General features: G+C 49.8%; 2 protein-coding genes across 2 annotated transcripts; one reads left to right on the top strand and one right to left on the bottom strand.

Moving 5' to 3' along the window:
- The first annotated feature begins 1,429 nt into the window (after nucleotides 1-1,429).
- Nucleotides 1,430-6,412, top strand: LOC142586911 (uncharacterized). Its single transcript, XM_075697795.1, has 3 exons — nucleotides 1,430-1,609; nucleotides 4,762-4,861; nucleotides 5,212-6,412. The coding sequence occupies exons 1-3, from the start codon at nucleotides 1,548-1,550 to the stop codon at nucleotides 5,590-5,592; spliced, it is 543 nt and encodes a 180-aa protein (XP_075553910.1). The 5' UTR covers nucleotides 1,430-1,547; the 3' UTR covers nucleotides 5,593-6,412.
- An 8,472-nt stretch (nucleotides 6,413-14,884) lies between these two features.
- On the bottom strand, nucleotides 14,885-19,233 carry LOC142588727 (solute carrier family 22 member 7-like). The gene is made up of 2 exons (XM_075700542.1): nucleotides 18,045-19,233; nucleotides 14,885-15,630 (listed from the first exon to the last, which is right to left on the bottom strand). Exons 1-2 carry the CDS (start codon nucleotides 19,231-19,233, stop codon nucleotides 14,885-14,887), a joined length of 1,935 nt encoding a protein of 644 aa, XP_075556657.1.
- Nucleotides 19,234-20,380: the final 1,147 nt, after the last annotated feature.

Below are 20,380 nucleotides of genomic sequence, written 5' to 3'. Positions count from 1 at the left end.
CCTTAATTAACACCTATAAGGTCGAGGGCTCGATGGCTTCTGTGAAGCCAACGCCAGCAGCGTATTTTCCGCCTCACGAGCCATATAATGATTTGCCATTGGAAGTTCCCTGTCCGCGTGCCCCTCGGCTCTGTCTGGGTTTCGTAGATCACCCTAACTCGGTATGCTCCCGTGAAGGGAAACCCCAGAATGCTCGTCGAAAATTTCAACGCTGCGCCGCTGCTACGTTGAGTGGGTCATCGGGTGTTCGACGACAGCGATAGAGGAAAGTCATACACTCCTTCTCCTGACGGTCAGTTTTAGGTCGCACTGGACAAGTACCGCGGCTTTGCACTCCGTAAAAAGACTTCTTCCCGTCGTCTATAGTTAAGACGTGTTCATGGATGTGGCCTTATATTGTCGTGTCTCTATCTGTAGTAAGGACGATGACTTTAAGACAATATTGGCGTTTGATCAGTGCTTTGTGTCCCTCGAGTTCCCGACGTCGAGACAGTTATGTTAGGCAATACAGTCGCACCTTCTTGACGCAGAGCTCGACCCCTGCTTTTGGCTCCCGCGACTTACAGCGAAACGTTCGAGTCCCAAAACAGGCTTCTGTACGAGCTCTATGTTTCGTGTCACTTGTCCATACACATCCCTCAGTAATTACACAGTGCGATCGTGGCATTCGCGGTGTTGAGCATCGAATCGCGGCGAGTTGCCAATGAGCGGCGTCGTCATGACAACGTTCTGAGCAGGTGCGAGGAGGAGGAAGAGGAGAAGCGCCGGCCATGCGCGCTCATCGGGCACAAGCGCGCGAGTCGCTTTGTGGTGCGTGAGCTGGCGCCGACTCGCAAGCCTACAGAGCCGCGTTTACGCGAGTGCGACATTAGGGCGTAACATTTCGTGGCGCGCATCATCTCAATGCGACACGTCACCGTTTACACGTGACGTCGTAATCAAACAGCGTCATGATGCGTCAACCAAAATCTCGACGTCGTGCTTATAGCAGCGCAGCGTCACAGCCGCGCTAAGCCACCGCGGCCAAGAATGCGCTAAAAGGCGATTTCAGCGCGCTAGAAAGAGGCACCGGCCCTTTCTATAGCGCATCGTCCCAGTTATGCGATGTTATGCGATATATGCGATGCGCTATATAGTTATGACGCGATGCGCTAACGTCGCATTCACGTAAAGACGGATTGTGAATATTATTGTAGCGCCAACAGAAGTCATTCGATTTTTTCCCCCTCGGGCATGCTTTCTGCAACGTCATATACGCTGCTCGCCTATATTCGAGAGGCAAATTGTAAAACGCGTCCGGCGGCGGTCGCGATTAATGACCTTCTACGCAAACACCGAACGACGATAACCAGAGCCGCGCGAACGTCCTTCTCTTTCTTAAATTTAGATCTTTGCCTTTTTCTGCGCTTCCTTTCTCGCTCGTGCTCGAAGTCGCCGGTGCACCGCGCAGGCGTCGCCGTGAGTCCGAGCGGCACAAGCAGCACGACAGAGCGTGGGCCGAGCGGCGCAGGCAGCTGGACCGGGCGCAGCTCAGCGACCGACTCGAGATGCTGCAGCGGCGGACCCCGGAGCCCGGACCCTCGGTCAAGGAGAGGCTCAGGGCTCTCAGGTGTGTGTGGCCTGTGTAGAAGACACGCCGCGATGCGCCTTTGGCACTGCGTACGCTTGCGCTATAAAACTTGAACCGTGACTTTAACGAAATATCGAATTTGCCAACTTACCTTTCAGCGCGCCGTTCGGAGGAGGAGCGAGACTTGAATATACTGCCGCCAACTTGGACGTCTTTATATCAACACGAAACAAATTGTAAAGAAAATAACGATAGGGAGCACCTACAGCTTAATTTTTTCCTTACTGATGGTGAGAACTGCAAGCGTTGACTGGTTGGGTGACAGGGTAGGCGTTACCTGGCGTTTGTTGTTAAGCTCTTTAGTTACCGCGCCCATATATAGAGAGCTCGATCGATTTGATAGACAGATTTGCTACGCATTGTTAAGCACTTTCGTTGGAATTGTTCTACTAGTAATATCGTGCACCGTCTGAAATAACGACTGAACTTGAACCATTTGTAAGATTTGATGATGCTTTTTGAAGATTAGGGAGTCTGGAAAAATTAGACTGGAGGTATTCTCGAATCTAGCCCCAAGTGCTCCTATACCACTCCTTCGATAAAAATACGCAAAATTCGTGCTTTCGTCCACTCGGCAACATAATTTTTAAGTTACGTCAGCAGTGAAGACACATAAACTCATCTCAGGTTGTCCAATTTTTTTTTTTTATCCGACATCCCATAGACTGTTTTTCAACCATATCTCCAACAACATCGTAGGTGCTCATGAGTGCGTGCTATTTTGATAATTGTGTTCGAACAATACAAGCGCAACATTACTTTCCACACTGCGGGTTCTTCTTTATCCATTAGCGCTTCAACAGCGAATGTACAAATTATTACGGGCAATTCTTCCCGTCGTGGGGGGAGGGGGGGGGTCATTCGCACAGTAGCACCCAGCCGATTTTTAGACCGACCTTCGCCCGAAGCCTGACTATAACTGTCTAATCACTCACGTGTTGAGCACGGTCTGCACAAGTGCTCTTATTCGTTACTTTAGAATATTGCGCAATACTCTACAATACTCTACAGGAACTGAACAAAGCATGCGGAGGCTTCAGCGCCCGTTGAACGCACACTGGACCTCCTTGCTTGCACAGAAAAACTGATCCAACGCAGTAATCAAATGTGAGGTGGCTTCTCCGTGCTTCCCTGACCTGACAACCATTCTTCGCGATCCTAAAGAATGCAGTGAAAAACAAACCAGGTGCCTCCTGCAATGAGTAAAAAAAAAAAAAAAACAAGTGCTGTCTGTACAAGCACATCTTACCATTTTGGCATTTACGAAGCTACTCCTTTCCCGCGTAGCATTAGTATCACTGTGGCTAGTACTCAGGCCAACAAATCTTCGTAATAATTTCTTTGCGGGATCTGGCTTACAAAAGCTGGGAACTAGGAGCCAGGTGGATATTTTGTTCATTTCAGTTTTTTTTCTCACTCGCAGTACTTATATTAATATTAAATATACCAGGTTATTCCTTTCATTCATGTACCTTTAGGTTCTTATTTGAAGTTCGACATAATACTCAAGTTGTCAGCAATTATTACTGCTATATGCTGCCATTCAAAACAACAATGATCAGTGTTTAATTTTATTTATAGCAGTATACGTTGCGACTACTACGTCCTAAAATAAAAGTCAGAACATAAAAGTACTGTAAATTAGCACATTTCTAGCGGTAACGAATTAGCGCTAGGCTATATATGTAGGATTTCGTAATTAAGAGGAAGCTTTAGCTCGAGTGCTCCTATCTAAATACATGTAAAAGGAGAATTCGTTTTTCTCGGCAACCACTGCACCAAATTTGACGAGGTTTGTTGCATTTAAAAGAAAAACTTAAAATCTAGTGACTGTTGGTTTCGAATTTTTGAGTTAGGTCGTCAATCTTTTATTAAAAATTGGCGAAAATCAAAAATTTTCAAAAACGAAACTATCAAGTTTACAACTCTGTAACTCAACCACTAAAGATTATAATACAATTCTGTGAATTGCATCTAAAAGTACATCCATAGCGGACAAAATTGATATGTTACACATGAATATAAAAAAATTTAATCATAGGGAAATACAACTTTTGTAAAACCGTTGTAACCAACGTAACAAATTCATGTAAGATGTAAAATGACATATTGAATTTGTCCGCTTTGAATGATCTAATGGATGCTGTTTACAGAACCGCGAAATCAGTTCTTGATGCATAGCTATCAATTTGTAAATTTCGTGCTTCTATTTTTTTCAAACGGACAAATATTTGAAAATCGTTTTAGGAAAATTCAAGCCCTAACTCGAAATGCCGCTTCCAACAGTCACTAGAATTTAACTTTCTCTTTCAAATGCAACAAATTTCATCAAAATCGGTCCAGGAGTTATCTCATAAAAACGTTTTTGCGTTTTACATGTATTTGAATAGGCCGCGTCGGAGTTGGGCCCGAGCTAAAGCTTCCTCTTAAATAAAGAACGTGACTTATTTGTTATCATAAATTAGCGACCCAAACGTTGTCTCCCGTCATAAATTAAAAAAAAAAAACGCAAATCCGTTTATGCGGTGCATCCTTGTAGAAAAAAAGGGTCAATAGATTGATAATGACGTTTGCTTTTTATCGAACCACATAATCTAGACTATAGTTAAATACGCATGAATCTTTAAGCGCCTTGCCACGGGATGCAAGGAGTAATAGACCTCCCTGCAGAGCCTTCTCTCTCTTGTGGATGGACACACACACACACACACACACACACACACACACACACACACACACACACACACACACACACACACACACACACACACACACACACACACACACACACACACACACACTCACACGCTCACACTCACTCACTCACTCACTCACTCACTCACTCACTCACTCACTCACTCACTCACTCACTCACTCACTCACTCACTCACTCACTCACTCACTCACTCACTCACTCAAACAATTCCTTGCTTCACACAAGCACGTTCGTCCATCTGTTAACTCTTTTAAGATCCCCAATTGATGTTGGATGGCCAGGTGCCTGCAAAATGCTTCGCGTAGCACCGTTTCCCACAATGCGTGGCACCTGGATATGCGTATTTTTTTTTGTTTTCTCTCTCGTTGTTGCTGTTTGCCGTGCTGAGATCTGTCACCGCACATCTCCGACGCAGGCAGAGTGCGCTGGAGCGGGAGGCCGAGTACAAGCGGGAGATACAGAGCATGGAGACACGCGTTCGGGCCATGCCCCTGCTGCTGGAACGGCAGGCTGTGGTACGTATATAGTATGGTGACTCACTGATACCACCGTGATCGTCACTGGAAAATAATAATTACTTCAAATTACCTCTTGACTGCATGTTAGTCCTTGACTACACAGAAGCTGCGTGTACTTGCAGTTCTCACAGAATGTGCGATGCGTTGTCCGGCTATCACTTCGTAGCGTAGCATGTCCGGCAAATTTGCAGCCGAACAGTCTTCTACAAAACTTTAACTGAACCCCGGGTTGCACCGTAAGGCTCAATCATGCAGTGTGTTCTCTGCTCTAAAAGAAGATAAAAGCCTACAGACAGCTACATATGCGTATACTGACTGCGTATCTTCTTTCAAACCCACCACCTCAGGCGGCGGCCCGCCGAAGGCTGGAACAGCAGTACGAGCGCAAGCTGAAGGAGCTGGGACTGAGCTACGAGTGGATCCGGGAGAAGGCGCAAGAACCTCGCGATCGCCAACCGCAGCGGCGCGTCCTTTCGGCGACGCAGGGGTCGGAGACCGGATCCCGCTTCCACCCGGGCGTGGTGCACCGGTGTCCGGCCGTCCGGACTCCGCCTCCAGAAGCGACGGCCGTAGTCGTGAGGCGGTCACGCAGCGCCTCGAGCAGCCTCCGCTCGGCGCTCAGCCGAACCGAGAGCGCGAGCGACCTGTCTGCGTCCCTGCACGATGGCGAACCCGAGCCCGGTGTTGTGGTGCCTCCACGGACTACGCCGAGCGACGAAGAGACGTGACCCTCTGCGTGGAGTGCTTTGGTGGCCGTTTGACCTGCACAGTCGTCGGCGTTTTACGCTAGAAACGATATGCACACGCGTGGCGCTTGGGACGTCGAATTGCCATTACGTGTGAGGAGGGGGAGGTTTAGGAGCCTGGTTCCGACCGAAGTGCGGATCTTAGGAGCACTGCTGCGCACTTAGATAAGTAATGCCGACACATAATTTAAGGACACCGTCTTTCTTAGCGAGTTACACCGGCCTTTCCCTATCGGGTAGCTGGATTTCTAGCCTTTTTCATGGGCCGATCCCGAAGATAGTCTACAGTCAATAAACTGGAGTAGTCGGACGCTCCTTCTCACGCGAGGTATGACACGACAAAGTGCCGTGCCAACGCTTCCTACAAAGCAGGCCGGTGCACTCTGCTTTACGACGTCATGCTACTCGGACCGAAATTTCCGCTGTCAAGTCCGGAGTGACGAACACAGTGACGTCATAATCACCGTGGCTCGCTCGGGCGCATCGCCATTAGATTCTGTGTAGTCGGTCAAGGTAACATAACGCCATGTATAACAGTACGGCCGTGGCACATGTCTTGTGCCATCTGGGAGGCGTCAACGCGTTGGCCGTGCCCTCTGACCCCACCCCATCCTCACCCTCAACTCGCTCAGGGAGATATTGTCTTTGATCGGCTTCAACGAGAGGTTGAATGGCCCTTCAACTTTTTTAGAGCGTGTATAAACTTTACCACAAGTTTCTTGTACGCAGAAGGTTAAAACTTAGTGAAGGGTCGTGAAGCATTTACCAGATATATTAATTTTATAATAAAGTTGTTCTCGAAACGCCGAACCTGTCGTCGACATTCTTGTTCCATCGTTACACGAGACAAAATTTGCTGGTGTCGTATATAGCAGTAAGGTTAAATGTGACGAGGCTCATAACAAGATAAATAAATGTGATGCATGCGTTTCTTTTGGGCTGCGCTCGCGCTTTGCACCCTGAGCGATCGCAGGACCGAAGTGACCGAGTCCTGTGTCACGACGTCGCCACGCATCTACCTCCTGGCTAGTGAGACCGAAACTGTTTCGATGAAACAACTGTTATACAGTAGCTTCCGTTGGGTGCTCTGACGCTTGCCAATATCTTTTCTAGTGCTTAGATGGGGTTCGCACTTTTATTTCACGCCAAAGAGGACTAACAGAAGATGCTCGATCTCCCGTAATCGAGAGAAGATGTAAGCATGAAATGGCTACCGGCAAAGCAGATTGGTTGGAGTAATTGCGACGACTACTCACAACCATCTCACAAGCAACCGCTGCGCGCCAGACTCTGTCGGCCTGACCACGCAGCGTGACGGCACCTCTCGAAGTAGGCGGCACAAAAGCCTAGCCGCGGAACTCACGGTCCGCTGGCGTTGAAAAAAGCACTGGCAACCCTAAGCGCCTAAAGATGACAATCAATCAATGACAATCAATGACAATCAATCAATGACAATCAATGACAATCAATGACAATCAATCAATGATGATGAATCAATCAATGATGGCAATCAATCAATGGTACACTGTGTCTACCTCTTGAGCGTCACTATTGGAAACGATAATCTTCAGCGTATTAGAAGTTACAGCTTGAGTGGTATTGTGAACAAACAGGAAAAACTCGGAAGCAATGTTTTTTTTGTAACTTGTTTGGGCAGCAAGTATGTAATTCGATCCTGTACAAGGGGTTGGGGACCACAGACCGCATTTTCTTAAGTTTTGACTGGTTTTGACAGGTCAGCCTCTCAGGTCTGCCAGCAGTAGACGCATGAACTACGCACCTGTGACATATTGACTTAACCTCGCTGAACACCATCAGCATCAGGTCCAATTATGTGTGCGGATGGCAAGGGCTGAAGTTCGTGCAGCCAACAACGCAACACCACTTGCCTCCTCCCATCTCTTGCCCATCTACACGGAACGAAACTTCTCGCGACAGCAGCTTGTCACACTATGCATTAGCTCACGATCGTCGACTCCTCGACGCTCTCGTCGCTGTTGTCTGCATGATCCCGGCATTCTCTGCGTGGAACACTCCTGACGTCATACGCAATGTGGCCTGTAACTGAATAGGAGGTAATGTAAGGTGCTCGAGGCAACTAATTAAATTCATTTGTAAAAGATGTGTGCAACTCGCAAACCTGCTTTTTTGAGGACACGACGGAAGTGTTCAGAGAAACGTAAACAGCGAATTACGTCGGCCTTCGTCGACATCGAAAAATCTCCGCAGTCACCCTTTAATACCACTGATGGCTACGGCGGCGCCTGTGGAACATTGTTCAAACCACAGGCGTCACGTAGTACGCGAGCATATAAGTAGGCAACCGGCAAATATTTGTGCTGCTAAGCACGAGGTCGCGGGATCAAATCCTAGCCACGGCGGTCACATTTCGTTGAGGACGGCATGGAGAAACACCCGTGTACGTAGATTTATGGGCACCATAGAGAATCCGAGGTAGTTGCAATTAGTCCGGAGTCCACCACTACGGCGCGCCTCATAATCAGATCGTCGTTTTGCCTCGTAAAACCCCACAATTTAATTTTTAAGATTCTTTGGGGGGGGCCAACAAACTATCGTGTGCTTCGCGAATCTGCCTAATCCAGATCTTTGCCACGAAATTTTCTTGGAGTGTAGCAGAAACCGAGCGCTCGATCGAACTCATCGTTTTTAGTTATTGATGCGAAAGCGTCAAATGGCCCATTGAGCGATGAAGCTGGCGTCTGCAGGAGGGAAACGACTCCTAAATTGCCATTGCTGCGACGCCACGTCACGAGCGCGCGGCGATGGAGCAGCGCGGGCCAATCGGAACACGCGCTGCCGCCATAGCGCGCCAGGTGTGGCGTGAGGGGAGAGGGCACCTCCGCGACGCCACGTCACCAGCCTGCCTCCACGGAGCAGATGAGGCGACGCGACGCCGTTGGGCGAGAGGGGTCGTCGTCGGCGAGGCAGCCGCGTGACGCGCACTTGTGGGTGCCGCCGTCTCGCTCTCCGAAGCCCGACGCGTGGCTCGTATCTCTCTCTCTCTCTCTCTCTGTCTCCTCTTTCACCCCCAGTGGGCTTAGCTGTTGAGCGCGCCTGGCGGCCTTGGTGGCTGCTGCTGCTTCCTTGGGCTATCGTTGCGCAGCACGTCAGTGCCATGCGGGGTCTTTAATTTATCGCCAATATCATCCAAATCACTCCGCACTACAGCCAAGATGCTTACGTATAATACTGCACAAATACAAATAACTCGCTCCAATTTAACTGAAAAACTCGGTAACATACCCGGCAGTGAATCTGGAATAGCATTACTTGCAGCGCAAAACTCGAAGGAACGCTCAGCGGCGTTCGATTAATGCTTTCGCATTCACAACTCGTGCTTAGGTGTCCTCGCATTTTATTATTCTAACCTAACTGCACCGCCTGGCCGATTGCGAGCGCATTGCGTGTCGCTTCACACGTGTATCTGAACAACCACCACACTCTGCGCATCTTTATTTTTGCCTTGTTGAGGGCGCGTACACTTCATGTTACTTCATGCATTTACATCTATTAACGGGACACTCGAAGGTCTTCGCTGAGACTTTTGGCCGAAGCTGGCGCGAAGTCAAGAGCGTGTGATTACAGGCGCAGCAGGGTCGTTGTTATGATGGTCCCTGGTCGCGTGCTAAGGAGAAGCGCGTTGTGAAGGAACACCCACTGAAAGCTGCACAGCGGAGAGGAAGGTGAATGTGATTCACACGGGGTGAATATGGTTGCACAATGTCGAATCCACATTCCGGCGGCCGGTCACGTGGGAGCGCGCCCGCACGCCGGGCGTGTTGAAACGTAACCGCGCGGTGTTGCATAAGCCTTTATGGGTGTGATTACAGAGCTTTAACTAAGCACACAGCATAGAGTTTCCTGCGAAAGCTAGGCCTATTACTTAGGGCCGCCAACTCTTACTATGCGATAGCGTGCTTAGATTGTGATGACTGCGACGTCTCGTCAGCGGCGCGGGCACGTGTCAAGGGCAACCTTGCTGCATTACATGTACAACCTTAAATCGGCAAAATAATGATGCGCAGAATGTGATGCAGCTACGCGTTTGAAGGGGCGCGCAACTCCCTCACGATCGGCCAGGCAGTGCATGAAGTTAGGTTAGATAATTAAAGATAACCCCAACAGGACACGTCCTTGGTTAACCTCTCTACCTTTTCCTATTCGCTTCTCTCTCTATTTTAAAGGATAACCGTTGAGTTCGATCGAGCTCCTCGGTTTCCGCTGTTATCCTAGCGAATTGCGCTGTAATTTCGGCTCGAGAAGCCTCGATGCATGCGAGAATTTATAGCCCAGTCACCTGCTTACATTATCCCGTACTGCGCGACGCCTGTGGTTGAAAGAATGTTTCACAGCCACCGCCGCAGCCGACTGTGAGATTGATTAACACTTTCATAGCTAGATCTATATACTGTACTTGCAAGAATACACGATAAAATTCACGGGGAGACAGCCGCCGTCGTAACTGATTTATCAAAGTGACGCTTGCAAGCATCCTGTCTCTTACAAACTTGCGATTTCGTGCACACTGTGACGCACCCGCGTACGCTCAACCCACCTCAATTTCGTACAGCAAAAACTGTATATGACTAACCTTCCGTAGTTTTTTCGGCGTCCGGCAACAGAAACGGGCTTACCAATTTCTAGCAAACCGATACACACAATGGGTTTCATTGTTTGCTTTGTCTGTGATGACGTACGGGTGCAGCTAGTGCGGCGGCGCAGACGTCAAAATTCGGAACAGACTAGAACGCTCGCCGTGAGAAATAGTGTGACGTCGAGGTTATCGCTGTATATAAGCAGGAGGTGCATGGGCACTAAAAACAGCTGCGTTATCGATGGGGTGGACACGTATATAGTTCGTACACCCGAAGAACAACATGCGTACAAGGAGCGCCGGAGGGAACAGCAACGAGAATGTAAACGTCGCCGGCGCGAAATGACGACCGACGAAGAACGTTCCCGCGATGCTGAACGAAATGACGACCGTTCCACCCTGTGAAGATGGAATGGCAGCGAAAGCACATCGCTTTTCGTTTGAGAGCTTTGACTGTGCTGAGCTTTCGCTGCCATTTCATCTTCACAGAGTGGAATGGTTTACATTTTTTTTCTCTTAGCTACATAAGAAGCGGGTGAAGTCCGCCTATATTGCTAAACAAGGAATCCGTGACAGATGATGGGGTCGAACCTTCGTCTTCCAGCACAGAACCCCTCCAAAAAAAAGATAATAATAAATAAATAAACTTCTTGTATGCCTTTTCTTTCTTTTCTTGATCTGAGAATTTTAGAGTTTGTGTAAACTTGACTCTTCGTTGTATCATTATTTAGAAAGCGCTTTATGTTCTGTATAATTGTACGCTCTTTATACTGTGTAAACTTTTTGAAGCTTCGCTTACCCAATGCGCATTCTTCGGGCCTGTAAGGTATTTTGAATAAATAAATAAATAAATAAATAAATAAATAAATAAATAAATAAATAAATGGGCTAACCATTAGGCCCACGCGATCGCACGCACACGTGCTATATGATGAAGTCCACCTATAATGCAATCTGGATCATTAAAAAAATAATATTCGCAGATGTATTAGCATGTCGGTACCGGCAAATCATACAGCAAAAACAGCGAATCTGCATGAGTGGGTTCTCACAACCTTCGAAAGTCCCTAGGGGCCACAGACAGAAATGTATACCCTCGGCACTACAAGCTCTTCACTACATCTCGTGCAGTTCCTTCGCTGTACCCGTTGTTAGGAACGGCCTGCAGAGGTGCCGACATGCAAAGTTTTCTCAGCCAGCTGCTGCTGCGAGCGCGGCGAGCTTCCCCGAAGCGACCATGGAAACCTTCAGCACCTGCCGCGGTGACTCGTTTCGTAGGGACGACGATGTGCCGCGTCAACGCCCTCTCGGCGCACCTATGACTAAACGCGGTCGGCGGAATAAGCATTGTTCGTGGATTAGCCGTGTCCGCTGTTTGAAGAAGGGGAGCCCCTGGAAGATATTTTGCACGGCCGTCTCACGGGGCTTAGAAGTCATGGACGGACGCGGTGGCCATTGTCTGAGGCGTCAACACTGGGATGAAGAGGCGTTTTCCCGGGCCAAGCCCCGTGTCTCCGAGAACCCACCCACCTCGGCGTGGTCAGTAAAACCTGTGTGGAAGTGTGTGTGACCGTCCCCCTAAAAGGCGGGTCGGCTACGATGAGGTTGTACGCTACTAACTGGCGGTGAACTGCAGTTTTTCCCTCACCTAGGGATCTAGGGAGGGCAGAGTGTTTATAAGCAGCTGTTGTGCGGCTGCTGAGTGTGCTTTCTCCCGCAGTCTTGCTAGACTGATTAACTGCAACGTCCTTATGTATAGATACTATAAATAAACCCATATTCCTCGTTCTCGATGAGAAGCAGTCCTTCCCTTCAGCAACGTCCTCAGCGTGGATAAGTTGGACGACGGCATGGGCCAGCTACCATTTATTTCACGCCCGACCCCAAACATTACACCGTGCCTACACTGAAGTGCTTCACTATATCCGATCTCGCTTTTTATATTCTCCGTTATACTCGATGCATGCATGCTGTATACCGGCTCCACCAACGCCGGCGTCTGGCAGTGCACTCCGCTGGCTTGTCAGCTGGCTTGGTTGCTGGCTGTCGATTGTTTGACATTGGATACCGACCTCACTACCGCACGCGACGGCCTTCGTCACCACTGCGTGTCAACCATTGTCCCTCTAGCAATCGCGTAGCCAACTCTGGCACGACAGTGCATATACGGAAGTTGAAAAGTACGGTCAATCAGCCGGCGGTGGGAACGACGGGCCTTGATGATGATGATGACGATGTCCTTGATGAGTTTCACGGGCCGTAGTCGAATTTGGATAAGCTTCGTCTTTCTCGCTTCAAACCGGCTTCACGACTTTGAAGAGAGATTTGGAACGAAATATTGCGTTGCCCAGCAATTCGCAGAGATTGTGCGCGCGTAGGGAGACTTATTGCCCGGCTAGAAAGCTACCGTTGCTTGGAAAGTTAAATAGGTAGGGCGCACCCGCCGTGGTTGCTCAGTGGCTATGGTGTTGGGCTGCTGAGCACGAGGTCGCGGGATCGAATCCCGGCCACGGCGGCCGCATTTCGATGGGGGCGAAATGCGAAAACACCCGTGTGCTTAGATTTAGGTGCACGTTAAAGAACCCCAGGTGGTCGAAATTTCCGGAGTCCTCCACTACGGCGTGCCTCATAATCAGAAAGTGGTTTTGGCACGTAAAACCCCAAATATTATTAAATAGGTAGGGCGTAATAACGGTACCATTAAGCGTCAGAAGCAACCCGCACGCGAACATGAGAATGATTCAGCACATGCCACGGTGCTATGGCGTTGCGCTGCTGAGCTCGTTGCGCTGCTGAGACCACATTCCGATGGGGCATTGCAAAAAAATACTCGCGTACAGTGCATCGGGTGCACTTCAAAAGAACCCCAGGTGGCGGCAGTATCGATCCGGAGCTGCCCACTACGGCGTGCCTCGAATTCAGCCCAGGATTACATTTTTTTTACATGGCACGCTGAACGATGCCCGAGTGCGTTCACATTCCGCTCCGCTCTGACATCTAAAAAAAAAATTCATCAGCCAAGCTTCCACACTGTTAAGGAGGACGAGCAGCGAAGCTGTGTTTATTTACCTCAGTCGACGCATCTATTATGCATCTTTTGACTGTGGAGTGACTTATTTTATGAAGTATAGTGACGTGTGCAAGTACGTGCTTTTATAAAGGTCACGTCAGCGCGCAGTGGGCGTCTCCCACGCAGGGACACACGGGAATTCCACAATATTTGCAACTTCACTGTGAACTACGCAATTACGATAAGCCGATAAAACTCGGCGTAATGAGTCGTCTTCGCCTACCGCACTGCGTAGACGGCCATGTATTCACAGTAGACGTGAATTCTGTAATGTTTACAACAATTCGCCCAATTGGGACAAGTAAATGAAACTCGGCTTAATGATAGAGTCGTCTTAGCGGCTAATTTCAGTACGATTTTTTTTTTCAATATGCTTACATTAGATTCAGAGGTACAGATGATTCGGATCATTCGGAAAGAAGTTAGCCCGCAACTGCTTAGCGAAAACGCCGCTGCACTTGCACCATCCCAGCACCACTGCCGAACCCTTGGAATGGGACAGTGCGCATTTGCCGTTTCTCGATTAAGCAGACCGCGCGTGGCCAGAGTTTCGCGACAAGCAGTTGCGAGAAATGCGGAATGAGAGCACTCCATTGCGATGCTTCAGCAGTGCCCGAGTGCGTAGGCGATTGGAGCGGACAGTAAGGGAAGCGAACGGTCCATCGCCATAAATAGGAACGCATGCGCCGAAGAGTCACCAGTAGCCAACGTGCCACCAAAAAACGCACGTTTTCCCTGCGTTTCTCCGGTTTTAAGGTAAGCTGCATGAACTTTAAAACTACCACCACAACCCTGTGCCCACATGTTGAGGCAAACCGGCATGCTGGACATACCGTAAACACGAGATTTCAATGAACACGTCAAACTTGCACCACTCTTCCGGGGTAATGACATATTTGCCTTTTATATTTTTAGCTTCAAAGTACCAGCAAATCGGCAACATCACGCTAGACCGACCATTCTATGTCCAGTCCGTTACAAGGCCGTCATCATGCAGTCATGAGCACAGAAAAAAAAAGAAGGAAAGGAAAAATAGGAGGCAGCGCTAAGAGTCTCCAAACTGGGGAATATCCATCCCAATTCGTGGCCTATCCCCCATAATGTGTTTGTGACATTACTTGAGGCTTCATCATCATGATCATCGTTGATCATTGCTCGATGCGAAATCGATAGATCTCCCCAAACGGGACGAAATGGGTGAAGAGCATTGTGGCGAGTTTTCTTTCAGTACACGCAGCACCGCAAACAATAAAAAAATCCAAAGCGGTCGAGAGGAGCCCTCTTTGCTCGCGTCTCTTCCTGCGCTTTCAAGTGGGAAGCAAATGGAACTAAATGATAATAGCAAACGTTAAAGCTGTTGCGATTGAAAAGCAAAATGACGCGATACCTAGGTACGACCGATATTTATACCGACTTCTACTTGCATTCGGACATTCATTGCGCAATATATGCTACTCAGCGTTAAGAAAGATCAAGAAAAAAATATCGACGAATGCAAGAACTTTCCACACAAACGAAAAGAAATAGTGAACCCATCGCAGAGGCAAAAAAAAAAAAAAAAACGGACGCTTCAGCCCCCACCGGTGACGTCAGCGAGTCGATTTGTCGCGCGAGCTGATCGACTTGTCGGGAGCACGGCCTCGCTCGCGGTTCGAGCTCCGCGACCGCTTGCGCTTGGCGCCTCCTTGGGAAGCGTCTCGCGCCACCCTGAGAGGCGCGCGCAGCGCCCAACGGTGGGCCGCCATGTCGCGCATAGTGTTCGCCGGCTGCGACTGCGTCGTCTCCGGCAGCCCCAGCGCCATCACGCCGAAGTGGAGCAGCAGCGCCGCGGCGATGCCGTACGCGGCGCCCACCAGCTCGGCTCGTCGGAGGTCGGCGAGGAAGGACGAGGCCAGGACGCCGAGGCGCCCGCACGCGTAGCCGAACGCGAGCCCGGAGGCTCGCACCACGGTCGGGTAGAGCTCGGCCGAGATGAGGAACATGGCGACGACGCAGAGGTCGAACACCAGCAGCGAGCAGACGACGACGCCGACGAGCAGCTGGTATGGGGCGCGCAGCAGGTGAATGGCCGCCATGGCCAGGGACAACGCGGACAGGGCGACCATGCCGAAGGCCAGCGAGCGGCGCCTGCCGGCGCGCATGATGATGGGCACGTCCACGAGGATGCCGGTCATCTTGAGGAGTGCGAAGACGGCGCGGACCGCGCCGTCGGCAAGCATCGCGTCGCTCGCGGGGACGCTGAAGAAGACGGCGAAGGCGAGGAACCAGCAGCCGAACATGACGGCCGACCGCTTGCGCAGGCGCCGGTTGACCAGCAGGTCGATGGCGTGCACCTCTGCGAGTGAGACAGAAGCGCGAGAGCTCGCCACTGCGTGCGGCCGCCATGCCGGCAACTGGGGGAGCGAGGGCCAATGACGTGTGCGCGGATGCGTAGTTTGGCTCCAGAATTTCGAGCGCTCGTGCTGTATAAGCGCATCCCAAACGCGTAATTGAAACCTCCGGGGCCGCGGTGAAGGCGAGGGGGGGGGGGCAAGCTTACGTGAGCTTGGAATCTCAGAGGACAACCGTCGAGGACAAATTCAGAACCAGAATGCGCAAGCCGTCGTATGATCAGAGAGCGTGATGCGACTGCATGTCCTTCGTCCCTCTGCATTAAAAAAAATCACGCAGAAATCATCTAAGATGAATGTTTAAGAGAATTGGCGGGCCGGCTGTCGACGGGCGTTCACCAAACTTTTGTGGTGGACGATGCGCCGCTTTTTCGACAGTGACGTAGGCCGTGACGGAGAAGCCAGCGCGGGCCAATCAGTGAGCGCTCTCTCCTCCTCCGAACGAACGCTCGTGCGCTGCCCTTTCCCTTCGGAAATATACCCGGTCCACTCGCCCAACCATGCAAAACAGAAGCAGAACACATCTGTTCCCTTCAAAATTATCTTACTTGAGCAACTTTTAGGGAGACAGGTCATAGTTAACCAACAGTGCATCTATCACGTATTACAAATAAGAACATCTTAAAGATTCAATTAGGGGTCAACTATGGTCTCCCGATAAGCATGACTTGTTGAGTTGGAACTTCTATTTGGAAGTTAAATCTTTTAACACATCACAGTACAGTTACCTGATGTAAATTAAATTTTGTGATACACCGATCTCATTTAAAGAAAAAAATTGCCTCGGAACTGTCTGCCCTGCATTTACGCCATTAAAAAGGGAATAGGATGTAAATCGGTTCATAACTCGTACCCTTACATGAAAAAAGGGTGCGAGGGTGTGATATAGACCGATGTGCACCCTTACTTTTAAGCGTGGAAATTATTTTACAGTGTATACTACTATATAAATACATAGGGACAGATAATTGTATTGGCTTGGGGTCTTGTGCACCTAATTTAATAACATTTGCCGCATTCAAAAGAAGCATTAAACTTTATCGCTCTGAAAGGGCATATTTTTCTAAGTTAGACCGTCATTATTAATAATATTTCCGAAAGAAACGTCCTTTACGAATTTAATTAACCAATAATAAATGACATAATGACACCACATACTGCATCTACTGGGACATCTGTAGCTTACCAAATTGGTATGTTGTTGCGCCAATAATTTATTACTAGAAATATTTCAAAAACTAAACAATGTAATATAATTACATATAAGCCGCATAGAAAAAATATTTTGCCACTTTAGATGATCGAAAACATTTCACAGAATTGAAATACGTTTTTTTGTGCAAACTTAGTTTTGAACTTTCACCTTCAAGTTTTATTTTCATTTGACCACCCCTCATGTAAAACCCCGATAAAGGTGAAAGTTTAGCTATTTAAATAGATAAATAATTAAGCCTATGCCAATTCTCGTAAAAGACACGTGACAACTTAAATTAAAAGCGCGGTGCTCAAGATAAATGCAAATTACAAACAATATGCGTAATTTAAATTGGTGTAGTGGTAAAAAAAATGTAATAGAATACGAACTCGCCCAAAACCTTCCCCCTTGCGGACTCGGATGTTGCCAAGCATTGCCTGGATAAGCGATTTATCGGGTGTAGCTTCAGTGAATGGGAGTGCAGCCGGACAAATGTCTTAAATCTACGTTTTGTGTTCGTCGTGCGCGACACTGAACAATTCATGGCAAGAAGATTTTCCGAAGATTACGTAATACAACATATCCCCCTTCCACTCAGTGATCCTTTGGTTAGCCGCCAGAAGATATACAGAGGTGTGGAAAATTGAGCTTATTGGTACGACGTTCGTAACTTGGGGAGTCTTCGTCATTTCGTGCCGTTTTCAAGTTACCAGCAGAAGACGTACGTTTACATGAGCCCGACAAAGTCGAGTCGACTTGACCTGTGGGGCCAAAATCCGGTCGTCGGGCTCATGTACACACTAGCGAGTAGGACTGAACGAGAATCGAGTACGGTCAACCTGCCTCCTATGCGCTGGTTGACTAGCGCAACCTACTTCCAAGACGCATGTCAACGCGGTCGGGGTGGCGATGGGTCAGCCCGACTACCGACAACCAGTTGTGTTGAGTACGTGTAAACGAAGCCATATCTATTGGCTTTTAATGTGCAGTCATCGGCATCATTTTCCAGCAAACTTCCAGGAATCTTGCTTCCAATTAAACTCGTGCTAGTGCCATTTGACGTAATTGCCCGAGTCACTGAAAGGGGCCTTTTTTTTTGTCTACACCGAAACCGCGGACAGCGCCGCCCAACATTAATGACTACAGCTTGTCACCAACGAATACCTTGGTCTGGAGACAAATCACTCGGGGAGGTACTTCCCGGAAGCGTCTGCTGGTCCTGCTGCTTCTTGATGTCCGACTTCAGTTCGGACAGGCGCTCCTTGAAGACGTCTGGGTCCGCCCTGTTGACGCATGCAGCCCAGGACAGAACCTGCTCGGCGCGCCTCATGTTCGACACGGCCAGAAGCCAGCAAGGGGACTCGTCCATCAAGTACACGGCCAGGACCAGGGTGCTCGTGGGTACCATGAACGCCACCTGGCACGCGCGCCAGCTGGGCTCGAGGTTGTAGACAATCTCGCCGTACAGCGTGGCCGTGAACTGGCCCACGACCATGGCAAGGCTGCAGAACAAAGCCCGGTGCTGCGTGTCGGTGACCTCGAAGAGGACCACGAGTGACGTGACGAGGACGCCTGTGACTGCGGCGGACAAGACGGCGCGGAGGATGGCGAACAACAGTATGGTTCTGGCGAAGGCCAGCGAAACTCCGGCGAACACGAGCAGCAAGAGCCATATGCAGAGCACGGGGCGGCGACCGATGGTGTCGGCGGCAACGCCGGCCAGAGGAGCTCCCATGGCGCCTCCCAGCGAGTAGACTGTGGACAGCACGCGTAGGATCCACTGGCGGCCGCACACTAGGTTCCATTGGACCACGATGGAGACAGCTCCCGCGTCGGCATCTATGTCGTAGTCCCAGCCGGCGTCGCACGGCACCGTGGTCCGGTTTCCGTTGTCCCCCGAGAGGGGGAACGGTGGCTCGTACCGAAGGCACGGACTTCGCGTCTTGCCGTCGGCCTCCAGAGGCACGCTGACGTTCTTCCACACGTCGGTGGCCATGTAGGTGTAGTCGGCCGGAGGCCTGCACCAGTGGTCCACGGGGCGTGCCAGGCTGGCAGGCGCCCTGACATGGATGATGGCTGTGAAGAAGGCCAGCATGGTGCAGAGTAGGACGTGCTTCTGGAAGCGGCCGTGGCCGAAGATGAGTATGTGGTCTAGCGGCGACGAGAGCACGGAGGTGGGAGCGGTGGAGGGAACCGTGCCGGCGGGAACCGTGTCGGTGGGAACCGTGCCGGCGGGAACCGTGCCGGCGGGGTCCGCCTCCTGCAGAACCTCGCGGGTAATCGGTGACGTCGACCGGGCCGCGGGTGCGTGGTGCGACCTGCTCGTGGGCGACCTGAGACGGGGACCGGGCATCCTGCGCTAGGCTGTCGGACGCGTGAGCTCATGCAATTACCTCGTGAGCATGCATGCGTGCGAGCATACGCAGCGTCGATGTTGATGCTCAATCTTTTCAATCGTCACGGGCAGCAGCTGGAGGACGACGAAGATGATGAAGGACGACAAAGCAAGCAACAATGTCTCCTTTTTTTCTTCCTTGCCGCCGCTTATCCGCCGTCCAGAGAATGTTCCTCGTGCTCGAGGCTAATAATGTAGGCTTGACTTCATCAACATCAAACCTAATGTCCTTTGACGAATGTCAGCCGCAGGCCTATTATAGCTGCTCTGCATAAGTTCAGTGAAGCTACCAGAAGTTTACGCTGCTAGGGGTGCCAACGATTGTGTGCTTTTTCTTTCTATTCTTTATTTTTGCGTGCGAAGTAAGCATTATCAGTGTTTTCTAGGCTTAAATTGTCGTCTTTCTGATTGATTCTTTTGTTTTTACCTTTTGTTCTTTGTTGCGTGCACTCTTTATTACCTCCAGTGTGACCAATCCCCCTCGTGGGTATGAGCCGTGCGTTAAGGTCACAACAATAAAGTATTAGGCAACTAACGCTTTTTTCCTCATTTTGTGAGGTATCGTGGGGCATCCAGAATTCAATGAAAGTCCTTCGGAATGTCGAGAAATGCAGCGTAAGTTGTTCGTACATCAATGCAAACATATATTATCAACAAACTGGCGCTATAACATCCGCGCTTTCGCGGAAATGCATTAGAATTAGTGCTTTTTATATGGCATTGGCAGTGTGCGACGCAAACAAAGAATGAAAATAAATCACACAGGCTACCCCAGCCCTGATCTAATGACTGCGCTAAGCATCTCCAATGCCATGCATTCCTTCGCGTGACTTAGGCAATCCCCCGGCATGCGATCAAACGAGTGTTCATATAGAAGCAATCCCCAAAATGTATCTTCGCTTGAACGCCATCGTGTACTGCTTTTAGTAGCCGCTGTCACTCCGTGCTTCGGCCAGTGGGCAAATTCATCCAGCAAGTGATTGTTAGAGTTATCGTTCACATGATAAAATAAGTAGTCCTCCGACGCATCAGATGCACAAGTGAGGAAGAACCCCTCCAAAGGCGTACACCCCGGAGACGCGGTATACACCAAGAACCGGACCTA

The sequence above is a fragment of the Dermacentor variabilis genome, chromosome 7 (assembly GCF_050947875.1).
Source record: "Dermacentor variabilis isolate Ectoservices chromosome 7, ASM5094787v1, whole genome shotgun sequence".
In the NCBI taxonomy this organism is placed as follows: domain Eukaryota; kingdom Metazoa; phylum Arthropoda; class Arachnida; order Ixodida; family Ixodidae; genus Dermacentor; species Dermacentor variabilis.
Note: the sequence above shows the minus strand (reverse complement) of the source record. Positions and strands in the feature narration are given on the sequence as shown.

Bases quoted from the DNA above. Each gene is read 5' to 3' on its own strand.
- LOC142586911 (XM_075697795.1), top strand. From the start codon at position 1,548: ATGCTGCAGCGGCGGACCCCGGAGCCCGGACCCTCGGTCAAGGAGAGG. The intron at 1,610-4,761 runs GTGTGTGTGGCC...TCTCCGACGCAG, and splicing joins GAGAGGCTCAGGGCTCTCAG to GCAGAGTGCGCTGGAGCGGG. The intron at 4,862-5,211 runs GTACGTATATAG...CCACCACCTCAG, and splicing joins TGCTGGAACGGCAGGCTGTG to GCGGCGGCCCGCCGAAGGCT.
- LOC142588727 (XM_075700542.1), bottom strand. From the start codon at position 19,233: ATGCCCGGTCCCCGTCTCAGGTCGCCCACGAGCAGGTCGCACCACGCA. The intron at 15,631-18,044 runs GTATTCGTTGGT...TCTCACTCGCAG, and splicing joins TGATTTGTCTCCAGACCAAG to AGGTGCACGCCATCGACCTG.